Consider the following 25,368-nt stretch of genomic DNA (forward strand, 5'->3'; position numbering starts at 1 on the left):
TATACAATTTGAACTATTAAACTTTTGTTGTAATATAAGGGACGCAAACTGGCCTGTATTGTGATAGAATGACCTATAAACTAGTACAGTATGGCAGTTCAGTCAGGAGGCGGCAGTATTATACTTTTCAGTGTTTAATGTGTCTGAATCGCTAAAGAAGAAGCAAAAGAAGAAGGAAAGCCTATGAAAAATGAGCCAGCCTCCTGGTGTTGGCAGTCAAACACACAAATACACACACACACACACTCACGAGCCCACCTCACCACAGCATAGTGAAACACTGAGCACACAACACAGTCGGCTAGCATGCACAGTGTCTGTCAAGCATCTCTGACATTAAGGCTTTAGGTAAAAAAAACAATGGCAGTGTAACAATTTCCAGTTTTGATGAAGCGTTTTATTTCCCGCATTGTCCTGCTGAGGGGGGTTTATTCGATGTCCAGCCAGATCAATGAGGATGAGGTACGTGGCTAGCTAGCTTGCCGGCTACTGGTACGTGTATATGTAATGTTGTGTATGTTGTTTTGCTGGCTGCTTTACAGCTAAATACATTAGCTAAATCAGAAAACTACGAGGTTTTCGTGTTGAAATGAGCCATTAATAGACTGACATACTGCCTCGAAGCTGAACTCATTATTCGCCAGCTTCTTATTCGAATTTTCCGTTCCACCTTAAATGGTGCAGCAGTTGCATTCTGGCATAGAACGTAACTGCTGCACTATTTAAGGTGGAACGAGAAATTCGAATAAGAAGCTCATACCGTATCGGTAACATGTTTGTGTTTGTGGCGCTGAGACATGTTTGTAATTTTCACAGGTAACCAGGCAGGTTAAATTATGTAGTTATTTAGCGATGTTTCTGGTTTAAATAAGGGTTAAAGCAGCAGGTAGCTAGGGTCTAACTGAGCTAACCTAGTCTCTGCTACTACAGTTGGTAACTCAGTCAGTAGGTGAAGTCAAAATACTCTTGGCTTGATGTGAAGCCAGAGTTTAACCCGTTTCATCCCACCATAAAGCGTCTCACATCATCATTCTATATTGTGTGTTAACTTGTGAGGAGATAAGTAAAGTTTTCTTTGACGAAAACCAAGAAGACTGCTGATAGAAATATCTGTGCTAATGTCTTTATGGGCAAAATGCCATTTCTAACAGTTCAGTTGAGATAGAAGCGTGAATCGTGATTTGAAGCCGCTTACGTACTTTACAGACAAAGGGTACTAAGCTAACCATGTGACCTGGTTAAGGCTGAAAATGAAGGGTGTGCTTTGTCTTACATTCAGTGCCCTCATCAGGCAAACTGTCCATCCAAACAAACATCATTACTGTTAAAGATATTAACCAGTTCACGACAATGTTTGGAATTACAATTTTATCTGGTCCAAAAGTTCCCTGAGCATACCTGAGCACAAATATGAAGAAGGAATTACTTAAATTGTTCAATCCGTGTGGCTAGAAAGAGTTTTTATTACTTAATTTGTCGTGTTAAATCTTTTTTTATCTCATTTTTAATAAAAAATACAAAGTGGATTGTTAATAAAACTATGCAGATTGCATGAAATAAAATAAATGGGTTCATCCAAGGTCATTAACTATACAAACTCATTAACTATACAGTATTTCACAATTTCAGACCAACCAGATCAACATCTGTGCCATTTTCACTTATCATATTTAGTATCTTAATTTAGTTGTGGAACAAGAATAGGTTGATATACATATAATACTCTTGATTGCAGTTTGTTCTTACTAGTTGATAGGACGGTCCTATGGAAGGTCTATGAAAGGTTGCTGTCCAGCAGTAGTTCTTCTTCCTCAATGACTGAATCATGTCATCTTATCTTGTATAGTAGAACTCTGGATAACTTATCTCTCTGCCAAAATGACCCACCTCAGTGTGGTGTGAATATGATTTTTTTTTCCTTCGCTGTGTGATTGTGGATTGCCATGTGATTCATTTCTTTACTTTTTCATTTTTTTTTATCACTTTTTTCATGTCTGTTTGTTAAGGTAGTTTCTTGTAGACTGTAGAAAGTGCACTGATGTTTTCTTTGTTTTGTGTATGAGATCTACTGTTATAGTGGTTCTGTAGTATTTGACTATCTGCTAGTGTATCTGCTGAACGTTGTCAGTGCTTATTACTGCTGTGTATATAACAACAGGAAATAGTCCAACAGCCACTGGGTCAAATCAGGGAAATCTACGAAAATACACAGACAGCACTAAAAAGTGAAGCCTTAAACACAAAGACTGCATTGTTTTATTTTATAAACTGTTGTGTAAAATGCAAATGAAGTCCTACCCATGGACTTGTGTGGGATTATTTATTTAGCTGTAATGACACAGTACAAGTGAAGGTTATGGAACAAGAATGGTTTGTTTGTGCTCTCATCGTCGTTCGTACAGTTTAACATGCAGTCGCTACCCACCTGAAATTTGAGCATGTTTTATCTCTGCGAGGATCAGTCCACATGATATCAGCAGTTCACATTTTGCTGGAGTGTAGAAAATCTTTCTTGTTTATGAATCATCTGATCTTTCTTTCGTGTTAATGTCTTCTCTGCTGTTACTTAACAGATGTTTTTTGAGATGAGAAGGATGACCATGCGAGAGGCCGTGAGCATGGCAGACAGAATGACCTAAAAATCAACCCAGAGGGTGTAGCTGGCCCCCGCGCCGCCGCAGCCCTGACGCTGCACCTGCTGCTGCCGCCCGCTCTGTCTCCCACGGCCCTTTTAAGGAGATTTATTAGAGCAGAAAATGGCTTCAGCAGGGGAAAAATGTTTTCCCATATCAACCGGAGTTTATGCACTTGGCTATAGTAGTTGCGCTATTAATAAAAGAACTGTGGGTTTTCCTGAATTATTTTGTAGCAGCACTTGTGGAAAAAAGCCTTTCTCATCCATTGAAAGAACAAAGGAAGAAAAGTTCAAGTTCGGCCTTTAATGGAGGATAAGTGACTTGGATCAGTGATTGTTTAGACTGCATTGAAGAGAGCTAGATCTAATAAGACATTAAAACTGTTGCTCTGGACTGTAGTCCAGCTTTAGAAAGCTTTGCTTTGCTGCTGAGAGAAGTTGAGAAATTCCAAAAAGTATGCGAGATGCATGCCATTTGGTTTCATCTGGTTCCTTGTTGCCTAATCAACTTAAAAGAACAGAAAAGCATACAAGGCATATATCAAGTTACAAACTATCTTTTCAAATGCTCACATGATCACGGGTGAAGAGGCCTACGAGGTTCAGAGCTGGTCCAGACTTGTCAAGATAACAGACAAATGATTGCTAAAGCACAGAACAGGCACATTTTAATGTTGATGTTATACAGACACATGTCAGTCTAAATGGAAACTTAATAGCCAATTACATTATCTCTTTCTGAACTGAGTTTCTCCTTCTGCTTTTGTTTACACATATTATAGGCTACATTTATTTAACACCTTGTTTTGAATTGAACTGTAAGTAAATGGGTGGCTTTTTCACTAAAATGGGCATATTGGCTGTGACTTCACAGGACCTGTAGTGTGTGGTTTATGTGTTCCCACGCTGACTGCTGAGGGCCGAGTGTGGGCGCTGGCCGCTCTGTTGTGCCCTGTACCCACCTGGCCATGGGGAACACCGCCACCAAGTTCCGCAAAGCGCTGATCAGCGGGGACGAGGCGCTGGCCTGCCACCTTTACGAGAACAACCCCCAGTTCAAGGAGGCTCTAGACCCCAATGCCTCTTATGGAGAGGCCTACCAGCACAACACGGCGCTGCACTATGCCTCACGTCATGCCATGAGCCGCCTTATCAGGTAAGAGCCTGAGCTGGAACAGGGCTGAGTCATTTCTAATCTAGGGTGACTTTCCCCAAAGCACTGTATCATCAAGCATCAAAACAAGGCAGAGCAAGTGACATTTTAAAGGGGAATTCCACCAATTTTGCAAAATTTCTACATAGTTAAATGCTTAAGATGCAAATATCATCTTACCAAGTCAGAGTTGTTTACAGTGGTGGTGATAGGAACCAGACATCTGAAGAATTTAATGCCTCTATAAGCTCCGTCTCAGAATGTTATTACATTAAATGGTCATGAATTCTCTGCCTGATGCCTAAAACATTTTTTCATGATAGTTTTAAGACAAACCTTTGGTTTAAAATGGTACATACAGGGTGTTATAAGGCAGTATTGTACCCAAAACAACTTTTTTGCAGATATATCACTATTTTTCTGTTATAAACATTACACATAAAAACTCACATGTAGTAGACACATGTGGGTTCACTGGTTGTTTTGGAAAATAAATATAACGGCTATATTTGCACTGCAAACTCTGAGATTCTTGGATCTTATCACCACTACTAACTAAGATCTAAGAATTTGCATCAAACCACTATGAATGACTTTCTTTGCATTGCAACAAATGTGTTATACAGAAAGCTTTATAAATTGGTGGAATTCCCCTTTAACACTCTTTGGAAATTTATTTTTTTATTCATATTGAGCTTTTACTTTATCTGTAGCTCTCTAGAAGGAATAGATTTGACCCCCTGACAAAAAAGATCCTAACACAGTTAACTGCTTAAAAGCAAACAGTACATTTTTTCTGCCACACAACAGCACAGAGGAGGAGTTTTGCTTCCATAGACAGAATTACCATTGAGTGCATGAGCTGGCCCCCCACAGGCATAGTCCCCAGCTTCTGTGTGGTGAGGCAGATCCACCAGAAGCCATCATGTGCTTGTGCAGTGCAGTTTAGAGGTGTAGCTGCTGAATGCACCACTGTTTTACATTTTGTTTTCTGTCGAGGGAACTGCAACCGATGGCTACAGGCAGTTCACTGGGGAAGATTTCAATAGCTGGTTGCACCCTCCTGAGAAAATGTCTGGTATAGTAATTACTATCCAAGGCAGCTGGCTACTTATGACTCATTGTCCCTCCTCTTTCCCTGTTCCTACTGAGTGACAGGGCACTTAAAGAGGCCAGGAGGCTTTAGATGACCACACGAGCGGATATAGAGTCTCCTCCCCTACACGTCTCTTATAGATTCAGGACTGTATGTTTCTTCAATTTAGGATTTAGCACAGGACATAGCTGATTTCAGTGTATTCATCTTTGTTTTGTATAGAGAGTGTTAGATAGACTTTTAACATAGAAGGTTAGTGTCTTATTCTGGTGCTTTTGGTTATGATGAAAGCTATAAAGCACTGCTTATAAGCCTTAGTGAATGCGATTGCTGTACTGACTTGTTCCTTGTTGGAAACAAACCCAAACGGTACACATGGCATCAGTAGGCCATTGTGTGCATTTGGCATAAGGTTTTATATGTCATTATCTGTAGCTTAGTATTTGTTCTTTAATAACAGTCTTTCCAGTCCTCTTTTGAAAGCAGAGGGTGTTCAAGAGAGAGACAGTGCAGTGAATGCAGAGAATTAACGCTGTTGTTTGGAGTTCCATTAACTAATAAAGTTCCAGTGCCAGCTCTACACCCCAGACTTCCCGGAATAAAGCGCTGAGTCATTTCTACAGAACGGCCTTGCAGTCGACCAAACGCCACGTTCACTCCTGACACTGAAAAGAGTGTAAATTACCCCAAGACCTATCAAGAGTGTAATCTGAGTCTGTTATCAATCACACTGTGGCTCCCAAAGTTGATTTACCTGAAAATGATATCAGCCTGGCTTATTATCTCCTACTATCTTTTTGGCAATGAAGCAGCGAGTGCTTCCAGCTAGACAGAGCAGTGTCATGCCGTGCTCTCTGTTAATGTGGTTATGATGTCTTCCTAATGCACTCTTGCACATAATGAAATATTGAGCTGTGGGGCTTTGGCCTCTGCCTTTTTAAAATAACTGTGATGCGCTGTGCATTTCCTGGAAGGGTTAACCGTGTCGATGCTGTTCTGATACTTCAGGCACCTTCTTGCTTGTACAGCTGTATGCAAAAGTAAAAACGTCCTCTACAGGGAACTCTACAGACTTAAATAAGACACTTTTCTGAGAAGTTTGGAAAATAAATAAACATACAATATAAAATGTGCCAAAACTTTTTCACAGGCTACATTTTATGTATTTTTATTTCCAATATGTTAAATTCATCAAGCAAACAGTAATTTTGCATTAAAAAGTTTTTTTTCTCTGTATAGGATGTGTTAACTTATAAGTAACTAAATAAACAAAACGTAACTTGACCGGGGTGCCCAAACTTTTGCACACAACTGTATAACAGTTGAAATTCAGAGGTGATGTTTACTGTGTAGTACTGACTTGCGTATCACCTCAGCTCTGCTTCTTAAAGGAAATTCTTACAATCATGTTAATTTGACAAGCATATTCATTTCATACAAGTGTCCCTAAAAAAGTCATGCTGTATTTCCCAAACATTTAGTTGATGGTTTCTGAGCTTTTGGCGCTCAGTCCATTTCTATTCGGTTTTCTTCTAGGTCCTTTCTGTTTTGCAAGGATGGCAACCCCAACAAGCGCAACGTGCACAACGAGACGGCTCTGCACATGCTCTGCATGGGGCCGCATATCCTGCTGTGCGAGGCAACTTTGCAGCCGCGCCTCAGCTGCCCGCAGCAGGACGAGCAACGTCGTGCCGAGTGCCTGCAGATGATGCTCAGGTGGACAGGGGCCAAACTTGACCAGGGCGAGTATGAGCGTGCCAATGTCAATGCTACTGACAACAAGAAGAGCACCTGCCTGCACTATGCCGCTGCAGCTGGCATGAAGAGCTGCGTGGAGGTACAGAGGAGCTATCAGTATGTGGAGGGCTCTTAGCCTCATATAGGTGCTCAGTAAGGTACACTGTCTGGCAAAAGGGGAAACCTTGCCTACTTTTGAGCTTATCAAGTAATATTTGATTTTCATTGAAAATTAATTATTCTCAGCGTAGAACTGTCTACTGCAGTATTTTCAGGGTAGTACTCTAATTAAAAATGTCACAAAGGTTACTTGTATGTCAGATGTGATATTGTTTTAGCCATAATAAACCTGGCTAGTCTTTCATAAATTACAATTGGAATTTTAATGCCTGCAACGTGTTTCAAAAAAGTTGGGACAGGGGCAGCGAAAGACTGGTGAAGTTGTGTAATGCTAAAAACACCTGATGGCACATCTCACAACTAAATATGTTAATTGGCAACAGGTCAGTAACATCATTGGATAAAAAGGTGCATTACAGAGAAGCTGTGTCTTTCTGAAGTAAAGATGGGGAGGATCACCATTCTGTGAAAGACTGCATGGACAAATATTGTGACATCTCGAGAATAATGTTTTTCTACGTAAAGTAGCAAAGATTTCATCTACGGTACATAATATCATTAAAGGATTCAGAAAATTCAGAGAAATTTCTGTATGCAAGGTACAAGACCAAAAAAACAATTTTGGATGGCCATGATTTTCAGAGTCTCAGGTGGCACTGCATAAAAACACTCAATTCTGTAGTGGAAATCACTGCATGGATTCAGGAACAATTTCGAAACTCATTGTCTGTGAACACAGTTTGTAGCTGCATTCACAAATGCAAGTTAAAACTCTACCATGCAAAGAAGAAACCACATATAAACAGGATCCTTAAACGCCACCACCTTCTCTGGGCCCAAGCTCATTTAAGATGGACTCAGGTGAAGTGGAGAAGTATCTTGTGGTCCGATGAATCAAAATTTGAAGTTCTTTTTGGAAATCAGTGGACACTGCATTCTCTGGGCTAAAGAGGAGAGGGACCATCTGGCTTGTTCTAAGTACACAGTTCAGAAGCCAACATCTGTTATGGTACGGGGTGCATTAGTGCACACGGCATGGCTGACTTGCACATCTGTGAAGGCACCTTTAATGTAGAATGATATACAGAACGATTGGAGCAACATATGCTGCCATCTATACAATGTCTTTTTCAGGTAAGGTCTTGCTTATTTCGACAAGGCAATGCCAAACCACATTATACATGTATTATAGCAAGATGGCTCCATAGTAAAAGAATCCTGGTGCTAAACTGGCCTGCCTGCAGTCCATACCTGTCACCCATTGAAAATATATTCTCTGCATTATGAAATGGAAAAATATGACACAGGACACTCTGAACTGTTGAGCAGCTGAAATCCTATATCAAGCAAGAACAGAAAAACATTTCAGTTTTAAAACTACAGCAGTCGGTCTCCTCTGTTCCCAAACGCTTACAGAGTGTTGTTAAAAGAAGACGTAATGAAACACAGTGGTAAACATGCCCCCGTCCCAGCTTTTTTGAAACGTGTTGGTGGCATCAAATTCAAAGTGGCTGAATATTTTTCAAAAAACAATAAAATTTCTCAGTTTCAACATTTGATATTTTGTCTATTTCCAATTAAATATAGGGTTTAAATGAATTGTATTTACATTTTGCACAGGGTCCCAACTTTTTTGGTAACATGGTTATATTAAAACGTTTTGAACAGCTTAATGTCCCCAAAGGTTTGACAGACGGTGTACTTTTGACCAGTAGCAAACCATGACTATTAGAGATAGGCCTTCAGTTCAGGCCATAAATGTCAAACTTTAAAAAACAAGAACAACCCACTTCTGTAATGTTAATTTCTGCTAATGCCCCTGGGATTCTAGTAGTATTTTAGCACGAAGCTAATGGCGGTCACTTTTATTTTTGGCCAATCTACATTAGATGCATTTGAAGACTTATAAAACACATTCCATGTTTTATTTAAAGCTTACAACAAACATGTTAACATATATTTTACCTACATTGACTCTTTCAGTAAAGAGCTCAGGAACAGAGCTGCTACAGCTATTTTCTGTTTGTAACATCTGACTGAACCTTTAAATTAATATTGGTCAGGCTACCACTCATACTCAGTCGGTGGCGTATCTAATACTTCCAGACGGCCTAGAGTGGCGCTTTTCTCACAAAATTGGTCCCATCCATTATGAATCAAAATGTGGTTGATTTGATTCTGTGTCATATTCCTATTTATGTTAGTAAACATCAAAGGGACAGTGTTTGTTTACCAAACAATGCAGAAGATGCAAATTCTGTCTCACATGGACTATATGAGGAGACACTGATGGATCACCTCTGTGTTGCTCAGCTGTTGGTGAAGAGTGAGGCAGACCTGTTTGTGGAGAACGAGGAGCATCAGACTCCGTGTGACTGTGCAGAGAAGCAGCGTCATAAGGAGCTGGCTCTCAGTCTGGAGTCTCAGATGGTCTTCTCTCAGGACCCTGGAGCTCAGGAGATAGAGGCAGAGTACGCTGCCCTGGACCGCAGAGAGGTGTGCTGCATCCTTAATGTTTTCTCTTTGTTTTTTCCAGGAGTGTTTTTCTCTTCCAGCATAGTTTTGAAACCTGTCTGATTGGTCTAGCAGCAGTAGTGAGTTTGGAGGGCGCAAGTGGAATTTTGTTGAGAACGCAATGAAAGCATTTATTCTGGTCAGATTTATTCTGGGCACATGATAGAGTACTCCCAGAAATGCCTCAGCTGTTTGACAGTCCAGTGGTATTTCAGAAATCTTGGCAGAGCTAGCAAGCTTTACAAATAGAGGCAAACATTTATTGTGTATGTATGTGCAGTACTTTTATTAGCAGTGGCTCTGCTGCTGTGACCTGCCAATATCACTTCCTAAAAGAAAGTGCATGCAGGTTAATTTTCTGCTCCCTGATGTCATGGGAGTAGAAAGGTTTGTTCTCATTAAAGGGAGATTAGTAGCAGCCACACTTCAATTTGTAGTGGCAGCTGGAGACTGACGATAGCATCGTTCAATGTCTGAGACACAACATAAACAGTGTTTTTGGATTTAACTTTTCATTAAACTTCTTGAACTGTCTCTGCATCTTTCTGCTCTATGTCTCTCTCTCTGTAGCCATATGAGGGCCTAAATCTTCAGGACCTACGGAGGCTGAAGGACATGCTGATAGTGGAGACAGCCGACATGCTGCAGGCTCCTCTCTTCACAGCTGAGGCTCTTTTGAGAGCTCATGGTATGGTTCTAGCTCTTGATAGGATATGGCTGGCTGTTTTCCGACACAAAGAACTTAAAGGATGTTTCTTCAAAGGGAAAGTTTATATATATGGAAAATCTCTTACCAGGAAGTGCCTGGTGTGCCTGCCTGTGAGTGTCTAGACCATCAAAAGCATAAATGTTTATGTAATTCTGACAGTGTAATTTATGTTATTACAAGACACATGAACAAAAATGCACAAGAGGTTTTGCATATAGTCGGTCAATAAATGACCAGAAATGATTCAGAAACTCCTATTAGCTTAACAAACCAAAGTATTGTTATGAATAGAATCCATTATGTGTACATTATTTACATGTAGGCATACAGTACTATGTAAAAGTTAGGAAACACCTTCATTTATTTAATTATAGTCAAATCAGTGCAAAGTACTAGTAAGTTATTCATTTTTTAGCATCAGGAAAAAAGCAGAAAATGCACATTTAACATAACACGGGAACATCAACAACTAAATATAATATAAAATATTTCAGTATTTAGTCTGTCTACCCTTTACCTTAATTGTATCTTCTGTTATTTTATGGACATTTGCTGAAAGTTTTTCTAGGAAATCTGCAAACACCTTTTTTCCTCAGTATCTGTATCAGTATTTACTTGGTTCTGAAAACACCAGCAGCTTCTTTTGTTTTATTAGCACATGTTCTTCTTTTTTTGTTTATTTCCTTTCCTCAGAAACGGCTTCTTGACAGCTACACATTCTTTCAGACCCATAGGGTTTAGTTGTCTTCTAATAGTGGAAGAATGGACAGAAACACCTGTGGATTTATCAGATCTGTAGCAAGAATAGAGCTTGATTTTCTCTCTCAAAGATGAAAGCTTAAGTACTGTTTGTCTGAGGGTGACAGTTTTGGTGGTCTACTAGATGGTCTACTCCTAAATGATTGTTGGGAGTCTTTATAACTTTTAAGAAATATTTGACCTTTGATTTCCATTAGGAGCTGAGATGCATATACTTATAGCTCAGTCACTAAGCTCAAGGAGTATAAGGAGTGAAGTGCAAAGATATATTTTAAACTATGAAAAAATAAATAGGCCAGGCCAGCAACTTAGATAATAAATGCAATTTACTGAAGACAAATGAGAAAATAAATATGCTATTATGCTTGCTGAATGTGATATGAATCAAAATAGGTGATCTGGTAATATGTCTTTATTTTGTCTTTATTTTTAACATTTGTCAGATGTTATCATTTGTGGGACAATGAAGGAAGAATCTAAGAGAACGCTTACCTTGTTTTTTCTGCGACTCCTTATGTGGCAGACTGGGACAGAGAGAAACTTCTGGAGGCCTGGATGTCTAATGCAGAGAACTGCTGTCAGCGCTCTGGTGTGCAGATGCCCACCCCTCCACCCAGTGGCTACAATGCTTGGGACACGCTGCCGTCCCCCAGGACGCCCCGCACCACCCGCTCCACACTTACCTCCCCCGATGAGATAAGCCTGTCACCTGCAGAAGAGGGACTGGCACCGGTGAGTCTGTAGGCAAGCTGGGAGTTTTCCATACACAAATAGAAGTGTAAATTTTTATTAAACTAAAATGTGTTCATGTCAATGATATATTTTTTTTTCTGCCTGCTAGTGTGGAATTTGCATGTGCAGTATTTCTGTTTTTGAAGAGCCTGTGGACATGCCATGCGGGCACGAGTTCTGCCGGGCATGCTGGGAAGGGTGAGTGTCTAAAAGCAATTTGTTCAAAATTATGTTTCACGACACTTTTAATCACAAATATTGGTTCTCTATATTCAGGTGTCTAGGTCAGCAGATGTCCACTGTATCTTTCTTTCCCTGGTTTAACAAAGACAAATATTTTGCATATTATCATTTTAGTGATAAGCTTGCGTTCTGTTTTGTGTCAGGTTTTTGAATGTGAAAATCCAGGAGGGGGAAGCGCATAATATCTTTTGTCCAGCCTATGAGTGCTTCCAGCTGGTTCCAGTAGAGGTCATAGAGAGTGTGGTTTCCAGGGAGATGGATAAACGCTACCTGCAGTTCGACATTAAGGTACCGCTGAAGTCTGCAGAAAATGACTTTACTTCTGCCATAAGAAAAAAAAAACACTTGGCATCTGCTGTCCATTAAATTTAATTTACTTATTATTAACTTCAGTCTTTAATTGCCTAGTGTCTTTCAGTGAAAACATTTTGCAGACACTAAGATGTAAATTCAGTCCAGTTCTGTTTGGTTATAAACATGCTGTATCTTTGTGTAAATTATGTTATGTGCATATGGAATGACCATATTATTTTATGGTCGTTTGAGTGGGGCTTTTTTTTTCTTTTTGCATTTCCATTTGCAGGCTTTTGTGGATAACAACCCAGCTATCCGCTGGTGTCCCGTGGCGAGGTGTGAGAGAGCAGTTCGTCTCTCCAGACCTGGCACTACTGCCACAGATGCCCTCAGCTTCCCTCTCCTCTCAGCTCCTGCTGTGGACTGTGGAAAGGGCCACCTCTTCTGCTGGTAAGTGCCTCAGCCAATTATGTTAGCCACTTGTTTGTTTGTTTGTTTGTTTGCTGTTTTTTTTGTTATTTCTAATCAACAGAGAAAATGAACTTTTTTTTTAATTATAGAGATCAAATGCAGTTTTTATGCATATTTCCATCTGTCCAAAAATATGATTTCTGTTAATTTGCGGCTGCCTTTTTTCCCCCCAGGGAGTGTCTTGGTGAGGCCCATGAACCATGTGACTGCCAGACATGGAAAATGTGGTTGCAGAAAGTCTCTGAGATGAAGCCAGAAGAACGTAAGATGATGTTAAGAGCATTCCAACACTTATATTCCTGAATGCAGTGTTTTTCATAATGTTGATTAGTCTGTCATTTGGTCCACATATGCCAACTCTTCTCTGCTGCTTCTGATATAAGACACATTTTAACAGTTCTGTGTGTTTATTGGTATGTTCAGCAAACAAAAGATGACATAATCCTAATTTCTGATCCTTTCTGGATAGTGGCTGGAGTAAGTGAAGCTTATGAAGATGCTGCCAACTGCCTGTGGTTACTCACCAACTCCAAACCATGTGCCAACTGCAAGTCCCCTATCCAGAAAAACGAGGGCTGCAATCACATGCAGTGTGCCAAGGTCAGTGGCATGCAACTGATATGTCCTGAATGAATACCAATGTGGTGGCCATTGAGATCAAATCTATCTACTGCACTGCTGATACTATACAGATACGCTGTAGTGTGCTTCTGGAAGTCAGAAGCCACACATGCAGTGGTGCACCTAAGTAACTGGACAGTGGCAGTTTTGATTTTGGTATGGGATTCTTGCACATGGGATATGAAATGAAATCATGACTATGAGGTTAAATTCCAGAATAATATTTTGTATGTTGGGTGAGATATGGCGTTTGTATCTGGAGTCCGCTACTGTTATCTCTCAATATGAATACCAAAAACGCGTCAGTTCCATCATGGATGGAATCTGAATAATCAGAGACATACCCAAAACGTTTATCTGTTTAGATAGAGAGATATACCTGTAGACAAATCTGTTTGGCACTATTGACTGTTCACTGGTACATTAGAAAGTAAAAATGCACGATTTTTGCAAAAACGATCTGGCAGACCACAGGATAGCACAGTGGGGCAAGAGTTCACTCAACGTACAGTCCTGTGCAAGTCTTAGATGACCGGAGAAAACTGTTTTTTAAAGCTATTTATCTGGGCTTTGTGTAAACACTCACGTTAGAATTAATGCACATAATAGTTAATGCAATGAGCAGTGATTTTATGTCTCAGTATGTTGCCTTAACCATTTCCAGATCTGCCCTTAAAGCAGCCAATACAAAACCTGTTTCAGCTAATTAATATTTCATTAGGTTACACTTAATTAAGTAAATCCATACAATGTCTGAGACACATCAGGAAGAAGAATCAAACCAACCAACCAAACAAACCATGCAAAAAACTGTCACTGAACAAAAAAAAAAATCTAAAAATGTTTATGTATGTTGAATTTATATATGTAGAATATATCCAGTCGGTATTCTTGTTCAGGGGCTGGTAGTCTCTGTGTGTATATTAGCTGGGCAGCGTCTCATCTATAATGCGATGTGTGTGTGTGTGATGCTAAAGAGCTGTTTTGACGTCAGAGGCAGGTGTCTGAATAAAAGCTTATGTAGAGGCCCCAGCCTCCCTGTTATTTCCCTAATGAAGGCTTAACTCGGACTTTGAGTGACAGGCGGCGAGACGGGGGAGGGGAAAGCTATTCACAGCACCCTCGCACTGACGGGAAAGAAGATGGCAAACACTCGCAAAATGAAAGCTAAATGCATGTTGGGTTGAGCACGTTTATTAATATTCAAGGACAGTGAGAGCTGTGTGCTGAAACTGAAGCCTCCATTGTGCTGATGATGGCTGTTGAGGCATTTGAAAAGGCTTTTACAGCTGTTTTTTAATTTGAATGTTATCTTCAATGTAACAGTTTTTTGTTCTGTGTTATACCTGGGTAGCACCTTACAAGTGATTTGGCCAGTTTTAGCTCATCATGGGGATTCTTCACTAAGAGTGTGGTAGGCCTGAAATGAATCTTAATGATGAGAAGATTGAAGGGTATCTGCTCCCTTGGCTTTCTCTTGTGCATTAGGAATTCAGTATTGGGCTGTGTTGGTTTAGGCTTCATGAAGGCCATTTACTTGTGTGTTACCGGAATGTGCTATGGTTTCTTCTTAATGGATTTGATTTAGCCTTTATGATTTGAGGCCTAGTGATTTCAAGGGTTGTGCTGGTGCCCTGAGACACATGATTTGAACGAGTGAGAAAAGCAGCTCTCTGCAGTATATGAAGAGCACTGCAGCCTTGCTGGACGTTGTGGAGCCCTTGCGTTACCTGTGGAGAAACAAGCGCTTTTGTTGCTTGGAAACGGGAGGACATTTCGGACTGAAGAGCATTGATTAGATCTTTTGAAAGATTATGCTGCTGCTTTTGTGCTGTGAATCAAGGACACACTTATGACCATTGAAGGGTTTGTAAAGGATCGAGACCCGGGCCACGGCAGATGCAGTTCTGACCACGGCGTTTGTTTTTCAAATGCACTGCAGCATTAAGGTCATCTTAATTTACAAAGCACTTTGTACTGTGCTGCTTTCAGGAGGCTAGGCTCAAATTTTAATTTGATTTTAATGTAAATGAATAAATACATGATGCATGGCATTAGAGTGGGAGTGATACCAGTATAACAGTGAATACTGGTACATTGATACTGATACAGATTTTACTATATCATTGATAGATTGCAATAAGGCCAAAAATGGTGAACCACAAACAGACCCACCCTCAGGACAATTTAAACGTGAATTCCCAAAAGCTTAAATCATTCTTATAAACTCAACAAAAAGGGCAGCATGCAATTCATGCTTAATTTATTAACTTATACATTTAGATGATTATGTAATAATTTCATTATTATTCTTTTTGTTTGGGGATGTAACTATCGAATATGTTAATTATTGAATTTTTTATTGCAAATTACTTTGATATTTGATAAGAATAACAAATGCTTGAGATGCTTTTCTTTAATAACTTCTTCTTCTTCTTATAATAATAATAATAATAATAATAATAATAATAACACATTACTTCATAAATTCTATTTATTTACTTTGAAACAACTTAACTGAAATGCAAAGAGATAACAAAAAAGGCCCGGTAATTAATTACTTTCAAAGCAAAATTGCATTACAGTGCTAAACTGCCCAATCTGGTGCCTCAGACATTACTGAATGTATTTGAAAAGCAGTGAGAGGTACAGGACAGCTAAGGTAACCACATCTTAAAATTAGGAAACATTTTTGTTGCTAGTTTGTCTCTCACTGATTTTGCTCCTTGAAGTAAACAGACAGGATAAACACATGAAGAACAGTTGCTAAACAGCTGTACGACATTTATGCATATGAGCAATTCTTTTGACTGCCAGTGTACCTAATAGAATGACTATTAGTGTCTATGGTTGTAAAATGCACACCTCACTTAGCCCTAATCTTTTTAACAGTAGATTACACTTTCTCTGTCTTCAGTGTAAATATGATTTCTGCTGGATTTGTCTGGAGGAGTGGAAGAAACACAGTTCCTCTACTGGAGGTTACTACCGCTGCACCCGCTACGAGGTCATCCAGCAGGTGGAAGAGCAGTCCAAGGAGATGACGGTGGAGGTAGTATACACACAGATACACACACACACTGCAGTACAGATGAAACATTTTAAGGCTTATTTTTTTTCTTTTTATGATGGAGCTGAGCTAACCACAAATACAGCACTGCGTAAAAGTCAGGGACTATGCTATTACTTCTTTAATTTCTATTCAAAAAAGCCATTAAGTACAAGTAATTCATTTTCTGCATCAGGGGAAACAAGCAGAAACATGTATTTAACAGAAATTAGACGTAAGTCTCCACAACTGAATCTAATATATAATATTGCAGCTTCCATTCTTTTAGAGAGGTTTGCTTTCAGTTTTTCAAAGAAATCTGCAGGTATATTTTTCCATCTTTCCATTGTAAACACTGCTTATTTTAGTCTTAGAGTTTGGTTGCTTTTTCTGCTTTTCACAGTCCAAGTAATCTTAATTACTGACTTGATGTCTCAGATTTGTGGTTTTACTGTTCCTTGTCTTCTTCTTGACAGTGACACATCCTTTCGCTGTCACATTAGAAGAATGGACAGAAACAACTGTGGGTTTTTTCCACTGTACTATTTATCTCATGTTGACAGTTTTGGTGGTCTACCAGGTCTTGCATGGTTGTTGGAATTCCTATTTCCTCTAAATCTTAGTATCTAGTTTTTTGCTCTAGTTTTTATTCTTGTTTTTTTGCTTATTTTCTTTCGACTTTTCATCATTCAAGTGTATTATTCTATATCTAATTTACACAGAAATATCCCCTTTAGCCATTTTAGATGCACATGAGAGAGAAATTTGCATAGCAGATAAGGTGTGTTTGGGTAGTTGCTTGTGCGAATGTTAGTGTCTCTTTGAAGGGAAGATAATATCAGTAATGCCATTGGGAACAGCTTTTGTTGGGAGGACACAGCTTTAACTCTTTAAGTCTTGGAAAGTTGGGAGCGTTAAAGTGGTAGTTGTGTGCACAAAATAGAGGGGATGATTAAGTGCGGATAAATTTCATACACTTATTGTTGGAGACTTTTGTGTCATTTTATCACTGAAAAAATTACAATCTGAAAAATGAATAAAATGTACATAATGGCATTTTGACAACAAAAGTCTGGTCTCTAGCTTTTGCGCAGTATTTTATGTTTCTAGAAATAAGCAATGGATTACATATAAAAAATCCATTTTGAAATTGACAGTTTTTTAGATGCATACACTAGTGCTGCTACTAATGTCATTGTCTACTAGTATCATTGCTGTTTACTTCGGTCTTCACAGGCAGAGAAGAAGCATAAGAGCTTTCAGGAACTTGACCGCTTCATGCACTACTACACTCGATACAAGAACCATGAACACAGTTACCAAGTGAGTACTTCAGCCTGGGTTAGATTGGTTGTGCGGCTGTTGAGGTGGTTGTCACTGATGAAACTGTCTTTGATAAATTGCCAGCTGGAGCAGCGCCTCCTGAAAACGGCCAAAGAGAAGATGGAGCAGCTGAGTAAGGCCTTCATCGGCCGTGAGTCGCAATCAGACCTCAGGGGCATCAAACTGTGCACTGTGGTCCTCTTACACAACGATTTATATAATTCAAATCAAGTGTTTGTGTCTAGGGTTCTGTAAGGTACAATATCTTTTTTTCTCACTCTCCAGGAGAGGGCACTCCACCTGACACCATGTTCATTGAAGATGGGGTTCAAGAACTTCTCAAGACCCGACGTATCCTTAAGTGCTCTTATCCCTATGGTTTCTTTTTAGAACCCAAAAGCACAAAGAAAGAAATATTTGAACTTATGCAGGTAAGTGTTTTTTGTAACCGTCTGACCAGCTGCTTTCTTATGAATCTGACAGTTTTTTTTGTTGCAATCTTTTTTCTATTTTTACGTTTTCATGCAATATTTCTCCATCAAAGTTCTCAAATATCTTCTCTCTTCTTTTCTCTCTGTCTCTTCAGACTGACCTGGAGATGGTGACAGAGGACCTTGCCCAGAAGGTGAACAGGCCTTACCTCCGCACCCCTCGCCATAAGATCATCAGTGCTGCGTGTCTCATCCAGCAGAAGAGAAGAGAATTCCTGGCCTCAGTTGCACGTGGCGTGGCCCCCAACGACTCCCCCGAGGCGCCACGCCGAAGGTGCATACTGAAGGCTTGCACTGCCCACTGCACAGCTTTTTCTCTTTCTTTACTTTTATCATGAGCTGGAACAGTGAAATGAACATTTTGCCATTCTCACCTTACATTAAAAGTAAGATACCGTCATGACTGAGTGAAAACTGAAGCAGTTTTCAATTCTGTTCAGATTAGTGTTCTAAGATGTAATCTAAGGTTTACTGGGATATTTAAATGTTCAAGTTTCCCTTTGTTTTATAAAGTTGATAATCTAAATATATCACCCCTTCTTTGTTTCAGCTTTGCAGGTGGAACGTGGGATTGGGAGTATCTAGGATTTGCCTCTCCTGAGGTGAGAAACTGCTTATACGTCTGTAACCATTTCTGCTGGGTAACCGCTGTTGCTAAGCTAAAACAGGCTAACTAAAAAGCTTGAGTGGCAGTGTCAGCTGTGTGTCTTTGTATGAGGTGCTTGGTGCTGCTGTTAGTATCAGTAGGTCACTGTGTCTCATTCTGTGTCTAAAGATGCTGAGGGATCACTCAGTACTGGGAGGGAGGGAACACAGTGAGAACTTTGACAGTACAGCAGACCAGCAGCAGGTACCACAGAAAACACCATCTACCCTCTGGTGGGGAAAAAAAGGAAAACAAGTGTTTTTCTCCATCCATTTTAATATCATTACTTTTATTCACCACATTCCCAGAAAGATCCCATCCACATTTTGCCAATATCTTTCAATCAGTATTTATTACCTAATACAAGAACATGGTTGCAAGTGGTCACCTTTTTAAACCGGATGAAAATTGAGACAGTTCAGTTTGGACATATACCTTCATGTAGTTAACTTGTATCTCCTGGTGTCAGTTACACACACGAATGAGCACCATCAAGGCAGAAAGATTGGATCTGCGCAAAAAATCTGAATTGAGCAATAAGGCTTGTAATGTTACCGCAGCCTTAGTCTCAGTCACAGATGCGTACAGAAATGGAATGTCTGATATCTTTTGTACATAAAGCTAGCAACAACTATCAGGAATTTGTCAGTTAGTTTTTATCATTCAGATGGGAAAGAAAGATTAGTTTTTCCAGCTAAATTTTAGTCAACCGTAGCAAACAGCTGGCTGCACTGGCCATCATGATGAAAAATGAGACTTTGAGAGCAAGATAACAAACTCAATTCCAAAGAAGCTGGGACAGTAGGAAAAATGCAAATAAAGACAAAAAGTAGCGATTTGTAATTCCACTATGACCCATATTCAAACGACAGCAGTACAAAGACAAGATAATTAATGTTCTACCTTTTCAGCTTCATTGTTTTTGTAAATATACACTCTTTCTGAAAATGATAAAAAGTTGGGACAATTTAAGACTAGAATCATGATTAAATGTTTAGAAAACATTCTAAAAGAGGTGATGTAATCATGCTTAGTATAAATGTAGCACGTAGGAAAGGCTTAGTCCTTTACCAGCAAGGATATGTAGAGGCTTGCCGCTTTGCCCGAAAATGCATCACCAGATAGTCCACCTGTTTTAGAATAACATTCTTCAACCACCCATGGCAAGGACTTTAGGTATTTCACCCTGTTTGTTGCATAACAATCTTAAAAGATTAAGGAAATCCAGAAGAATCTCTGTGCATAAAAAGCAATGTCAAAAACCAAAACTTAATGGTCGTGACCTTCGATCCCTCAGATGGCACTGCATTTAAAAACCCATATGCTTTTGTGATGGATATCACAGCATGGACTCAGGAATACTTTACAAAATGTTGTCAATAAAAACTGCTCGTCACTGCATCCACAAATACAAATTAAGACTGTATTGTGCACAGGTGAAGCAGTATGTCAACAATGTCTAGAAACACTGCCGACTTCTTCTGGGTTTGAGCTTATCTGAAATGGACTGATGCACAGTGGTACTGTGGTCTGACGAGTGACTCTTTCAGATTGTTTATGGAAAAATTGATTGGTCATTTGGCTTGTTAGTCAAACTTCTTTCAAACAGCCTCTAAATGAGATGGTAGATGATTCTCAGCCACGTTATACAGCGAAAAGTATCAAGGCAGAAGTTTGTCTTGTGAGACAAGGCCCTCACTATACCCTCACTTCTTTCTCAGTTCCTTATAACCCTTATTTTTGATTTTCCAGCTGCAGTCACTTTCGTACTGTGGACTAGCTATTTTAGATTAACTAGATCATTATAAACATGCACTCTTGTCTGTCTACTGTTTGTGTCCAATCTGCTTTGGCATGCCTTCCGCATTACCCAAATCCATCATACATTGTGGTCTGAATGTTCTCTGTCTCATACCATCAAATTAGATTGTTTTTTTTATTATGCCTTTTCATTTGCTTGTCAGTGGTCAAGCAGCAGTCAACATTTAAGAGCAACCTTGTCTTTTCCGTTCCCTAAACATTTGTAAACATTGGTAAACATTTCTATTAATTATACTTCTTTATGACTGTAGATGACACCTGTGATCTGGTGGCATTTGCAGATATTAAATGGTTATATAATAGTTAAACAGTTTATAATATAAATATGAAATGTAAATACATCCTTCAGCCACTTTATACACATTTTTTTCACTTTTCAACTCGATGTGGCTCATTAAATTGTCTTTAAGAAGCAATAATAACTGTCTTTAGATTAAAAGCAGTTTGTGTGTTCTCTTGGTGCAGGAGTACTCAGACTTCCAGTATAGACGGAGGCACAGGCAGCGGAGGAGAGGGGACCTGCTCAGCTTACACAGCCTCCGCAGCAACACCCCTGAACCCAGCGACCCCAACTCCAGCACTTTAGGTACCCTGATCCCACATCTCAAAGGCTTTTAGTCAATGCCGAGCCAAATGCTAAGAGGTTCCCTTTGTTGTATGAAAATGAAAAATGAGTTTGTGTTTCACAGACCCTCAAGAAGGAAGTGGATCAAGGAGATATGATGTGACCACGGTGAGTTTAACCCCTGCTTTCATTGTAGTGCTTCTGAGAAGCTTTTAGTAACTGGAGTTTGCTGAACCATGGATAAAGTTCAGTTCACTTTGGACACGAATGAGCACCATCAAGGCATCTTATTATTACTTCATATTATTTGAAGAGCACTAAAGCATGTATTAGTGTAAGTGTGAGCCCTCTCTGTCAATTGTAGTAGCATTTATAATGAAGAAAAGTCAAAATATCACAGAGATTCAGCTCAAAATATATCAATGTCAACTTGAAATCAGAATGGACCTTTCTACCTTGTTAGCTTGTACACTTGGTCATATTAGGCAGATTTCATCATATCGTATCTATTAATTTAAGAGAAAAAAAATCCGGTTAGTATGAACCTTGCATTCACATGATGAAAAAGTGTTTTTGAATAATACTATACTATATATTTGAATATATTTTGAATTTGAAGGTTTTTTTTGTCCACTCATAAAACAAACTGTACTGTTTAAATTTCTTTAGGGTCTAATTTGAGCAAATAATATAAAAGCAATTGATCATGATTAGCAATTTGCCAGTTTCTAAAACGTCTTCAGATTTTTGATGATGTCACTGTGCACTAGCGGGTGGGGGGATAAACAGTATCAGTTTTCACTGCCCCCACATAGCCTCAACAATGAGAGCTCAGAGACCCTCCCTGATACCATGTTTCACATATATACACGTTACAGTATGGAAGGTAAATCCATTCTGATTTCCGATTCATTTTGACTTTATAGTTGTGTGCAAGTGTTTTGGCATCCCATGTTTTGTTGATTTTTCTCTCCAGAGAACACACTTATGTGTAGTTTAATGCACAGTTACTGTTTATTTGCTGAATTTAACAAATTATGGCAAATGCTATGGCACATTTTATATTTTACGCTTTTTTTCCATTATGTTAAGGTCAGCAAATAAATAGACATTGTGCACTAAAATCAGCATGAAAATGCCTTATTTAAGTTTCTTTCCTGTACAGGATATGTTCATTTAATTTTACTTAGAAAATCTATGTAATGTGTAATTTGACCAGGGTTCTTCAACTTTTGCATATTGCTTAACTTTCATGTCTTTGTTTGCAACAAAATAATCTGTTGAAAGGTATTCTGGTTGGTGCATTCTCAGCTGTATAACTGTGAAAGTTTTCTGTACCAGACCTATAACTACAGTGGTTGTAACGGAAAGCTCTGTTTTGGGGTAGGCTCTCGGCTCACTGGACGAAGATGACCCAAACATCCTTCTGGCTATCCAGCTGTCCCTGCAGGAGTCCGGGCTGGCCTTGGACTCAGAGCCCCAGGACGTGCTCAGCTCTGATGCCTCTTTGGGGGCTATCGGTTCCTCTCTGCCTTCCAGACTAGAGCCTGTCCCTCACACTGTGGAACTTCCCCGTGCCTCGCTCAGCAGCTCAGAGCTGTTGGAGCTGGGGGACAGCCTAATGAGGCTGGGCAACATCAGCAGCCAGTACACGCCCGCTAACCTTCACTCCTACACTGATGGCCCAGGTCTGGACCCCACTGCCAATGCTAACCTGCTTGGCAACATCATGGCCTGGTTCCATGACATGAATCCCCAAAATATTGCGTTGATCCCCTCAGCCAATGCGGACGCTAGTCCTGATGCGCTTGCTTCTGACGAGGCGCTGAAACTGCCCCCCCAGCCACAGGAGGGGGAAAGTGAGGTAGAAAAACCTGAACAGAGTCTCCACTTTCTAATTAAGGAAAATGAGGAGCTGGAGAGGCCGAGCCTTTTGGAGCTGGAGTGCGTGGACGGTTCAGAGTTGCCCAAGACAGATGCAGACTTGGAAGAGTTGCACTACAGTGTAGACCTCGGTAGCACTGCTCCTCACGAGAGTGACTGTGACTCCCATCCACAGCCCACTGAGCTGTCCTCAGAATGGGAGGAACAGGAGCATCTGGTCTGAGGAAAGAGGCTAATGCAGCTCCTTAACCTGAGTGCTCTTAATGTGGCCAAACACTATATATAGGATCAGTTATTGTGACGGATACAGGAAAGGAAGTGTTCATGCCATGTGGTTAAACAGCATGTCTGTGGGCGTAGTGGAGGCTGATTAAAGGAATACTCCAGTGTTTTTCAACCTACTGTCTATTGGGTTAAATATCTTTGCTTCAGCACCTGCCCATTGGCATCTAAATCCATTATTCAAGTAAACAGATTTTCTGTCCTTTAACTAAGTGCAGGAAAACGTGTCAAAATTGCTGTCCATGGTAAGTGACCATACGCCACAGATGCGGCAGAGACTAGCTTGAAAAACACTTCAGCTTTCCTTTATAGAACACAGGTAAAAGAAGAGCATTGAGATGAAATATAAGAAGGAATGAGAAGGAGAACGCTGAAGATGCTGAAGGTCTAAGTCTTATGAGGAAAAAAAAAGCTCCGTTCAGGGTTGCCATTTAAACTCTAGTGGTACCACAAAAATAAGACACTTTTCTAAAAGCAAATCCTTTAAAGGCTATAATGAAAGGAAAGTGAATGATACTTCTGCTCTTTTATTTATGTATTTATTTATTTTTCGAAAGGAGAAAAAATGCACTCATGCATAAATGTGAAAGACTTGAATTGAAATCAGTGAAGTTTCTGATGTCTTTAAAATTTAAGATGCAGTTTGCACAATCAAGTCCTGCATTGATCTCAGTAATCAAGCTCTTACATTCTCCCACCATCATTCTTGTTTGCTTCAAGCATTTACTTCAGCACACAGACCTGTGGCATTTTCTTTAAAGACAATTTTGCCTCAAATGATCTGAACCCACATTCTGAACAGTGCCTCAGAGGCATTCCAGTGATTACATTGTGCCTACTTTTGCTAAGAACTAAGAATATATCCTAGGTCATCCTTCCCGAAAGGGTTGACTGCTAAACATTATTAAACATTTATTACTGTATTACTGTACTGTATTAGTACTGTACTAGAAATTACATAATGTCTCATATACAGTTGAAATCCTTTCTAAACTTGCCACAAGAGGCCACTAGAGCTCAATGAGAAAGGCTGGCCAGGGCTTAGGAGACTAAAGCAGAGGAAAGCTTGCTTTTTCTCTATATATGCTTTACAGTTGTATATTTGTATGCAAACATTTGGGCACCCCAGGTGAAATTACATGGTTTGTTGAAGTGAAAATAAGTACACCTCTGTACCCTTCAAGGAACACACTTCCGCACATTTAATACACAATTACTATTTATTTGCTGAACGTATTTGAGAAAAAAAGAACACATAAAATGTTTTTTCCAATTTGTTAAACTCATTTCTAGCAGATAGAAATTGTTCACTATAATTTGCAGAGAAAATGTTCCCTGTAACATATTTTCACTTAGAAAATCAACAAGGCACGTAATTTGACTGAGAGTGTTCAAACTTTTTGCATACAACTCTATCATTCAGTGTGCCTTTTTATGTCCTTCACCTACAGAGTTGTGTGTTGCCACATCTATGTTTTATTTATAGTTTCAAACCATCACCTCTCATTGTAAGGAATGCATTCAATTAATGAAATGTAAAGAGACTGCATTTTTTGTTAGACCAGACTTTTACAATCAAAGCATTTTTTAGAAACATTTTGTATCTTCATGGACCAACCCGATGTTAAGCCATTGCTTGGATTTCTTATACACTAGCTTGACTCCTGTGTAGATGGACTGCATACTCTAAAATACAGAGTTAGATGTTGGCAAATAAGAGCTGCAATGTTTTTATGACTAAAGTGTCATACAGTGCCATCTACATATATTAGCACCCATTGTAAACATGAGCAAACAGGGCTGTAAAAACATTCTTTATTGCTTATCTGTCATCTTTTGTTCAAAATATTAACAAAAATGTAACCTTTACTTGCCCTGCGATGGACTGGTGACCTGTCCAGGGTGTATCTTGCCATCCGCTCAATGACAGCTGGGATAGGCTCCAGCACCCCACCGTGACCCAGAAGGATAAGCAGTTTAGATGATGTGTGTGTGTGTGTGTGTATAATAAAAACTTTACTTAAAGTACAATTATTTAAAGAAAAAACTTAAATCTTGCCATGAAATAAATATTTTTCTTCAATCTATATGTGCCACAATTGTTGGCACCCACTTTATTTAATACTTTGTGCAGCCTCCCTTTGCAAAGATAACAGCTGTGAATCTTCTTCTGTAATGCCTAATGAGACTGGAGAACACATGGCAAGTATCTAAAACCATTCC

The 25,368-nt window shown here is 39.5% G+C and overlaps 1 protein-coding gene across 2 annotated transcripts; it reads left to right on the forward strand.

Annotated features, from left to right (window-relative positions):
* The first annotated feature begins 238 nt into the window (after positions 1-238).
* On the forward strand, positions 239-24,998 carry ankib1a (ankyrin repeat and IBR domain containing 1a). Of its 2 annotated transcripts, XM_036566598.1 has the most exons (21): positions 239-462; positions 3,510-3,791; positions 6,421-6,721; positions 9,055-9,237; positions 9,826-9,943; positions 11,247-11,455; positions 11,565-11,653; positions 11,842-11,986; positions 12,282-12,442; positions 12,637-12,725; positions 12,933-13,063; positions 16,002-16,136; positions 17,370-17,456; positions 17,541-17,607; positions 17,742-17,887; positions 18,043-18,221; positions 18,498-18,549; positions 18,723-18,797; positions 20,880-21,000; positions 21,104-21,147; positions 22,367-24,998. In XM_036566598.1, the coding sequence occupies exons 2-21, from the start codon at positions 3,604-3,606 to the stop codon at positions 23,084-23,086; spliced, it is 3,240 nt and encodes a 1,079-aa protein (XP_036422491.1). In that variant the 5' UTR covers positions 239-462; positions 3,510-3,603; the 3' UTR covers positions 23,087-24,998. The 2 variants fall into 2 exon arrangements, with proteins under 2 accessions (XP_036422491.1, XP_036422492.1); XM_036566599.1 differs by lacking the exon at positions 18,723-18,797.
* The last annotated feature ends 370 nt before the right edge of the window (positions 24,999-25,368 follow it).

This window comes from Colossoma macropomum, unplaced genomic scaffold, assembly GCF_904425465.1.
Source record: "Colossoma macropomum unplaced genomic scaffold, Colossoma_macropomum, whole genome shotgun sequence".
Taxonomy (NCBI): Eukaryota; Metazoa; Chordata; class Actinopteri; order Characiformes; family Serrasalmidae; genus Colossoma; species Colossoma macropomum.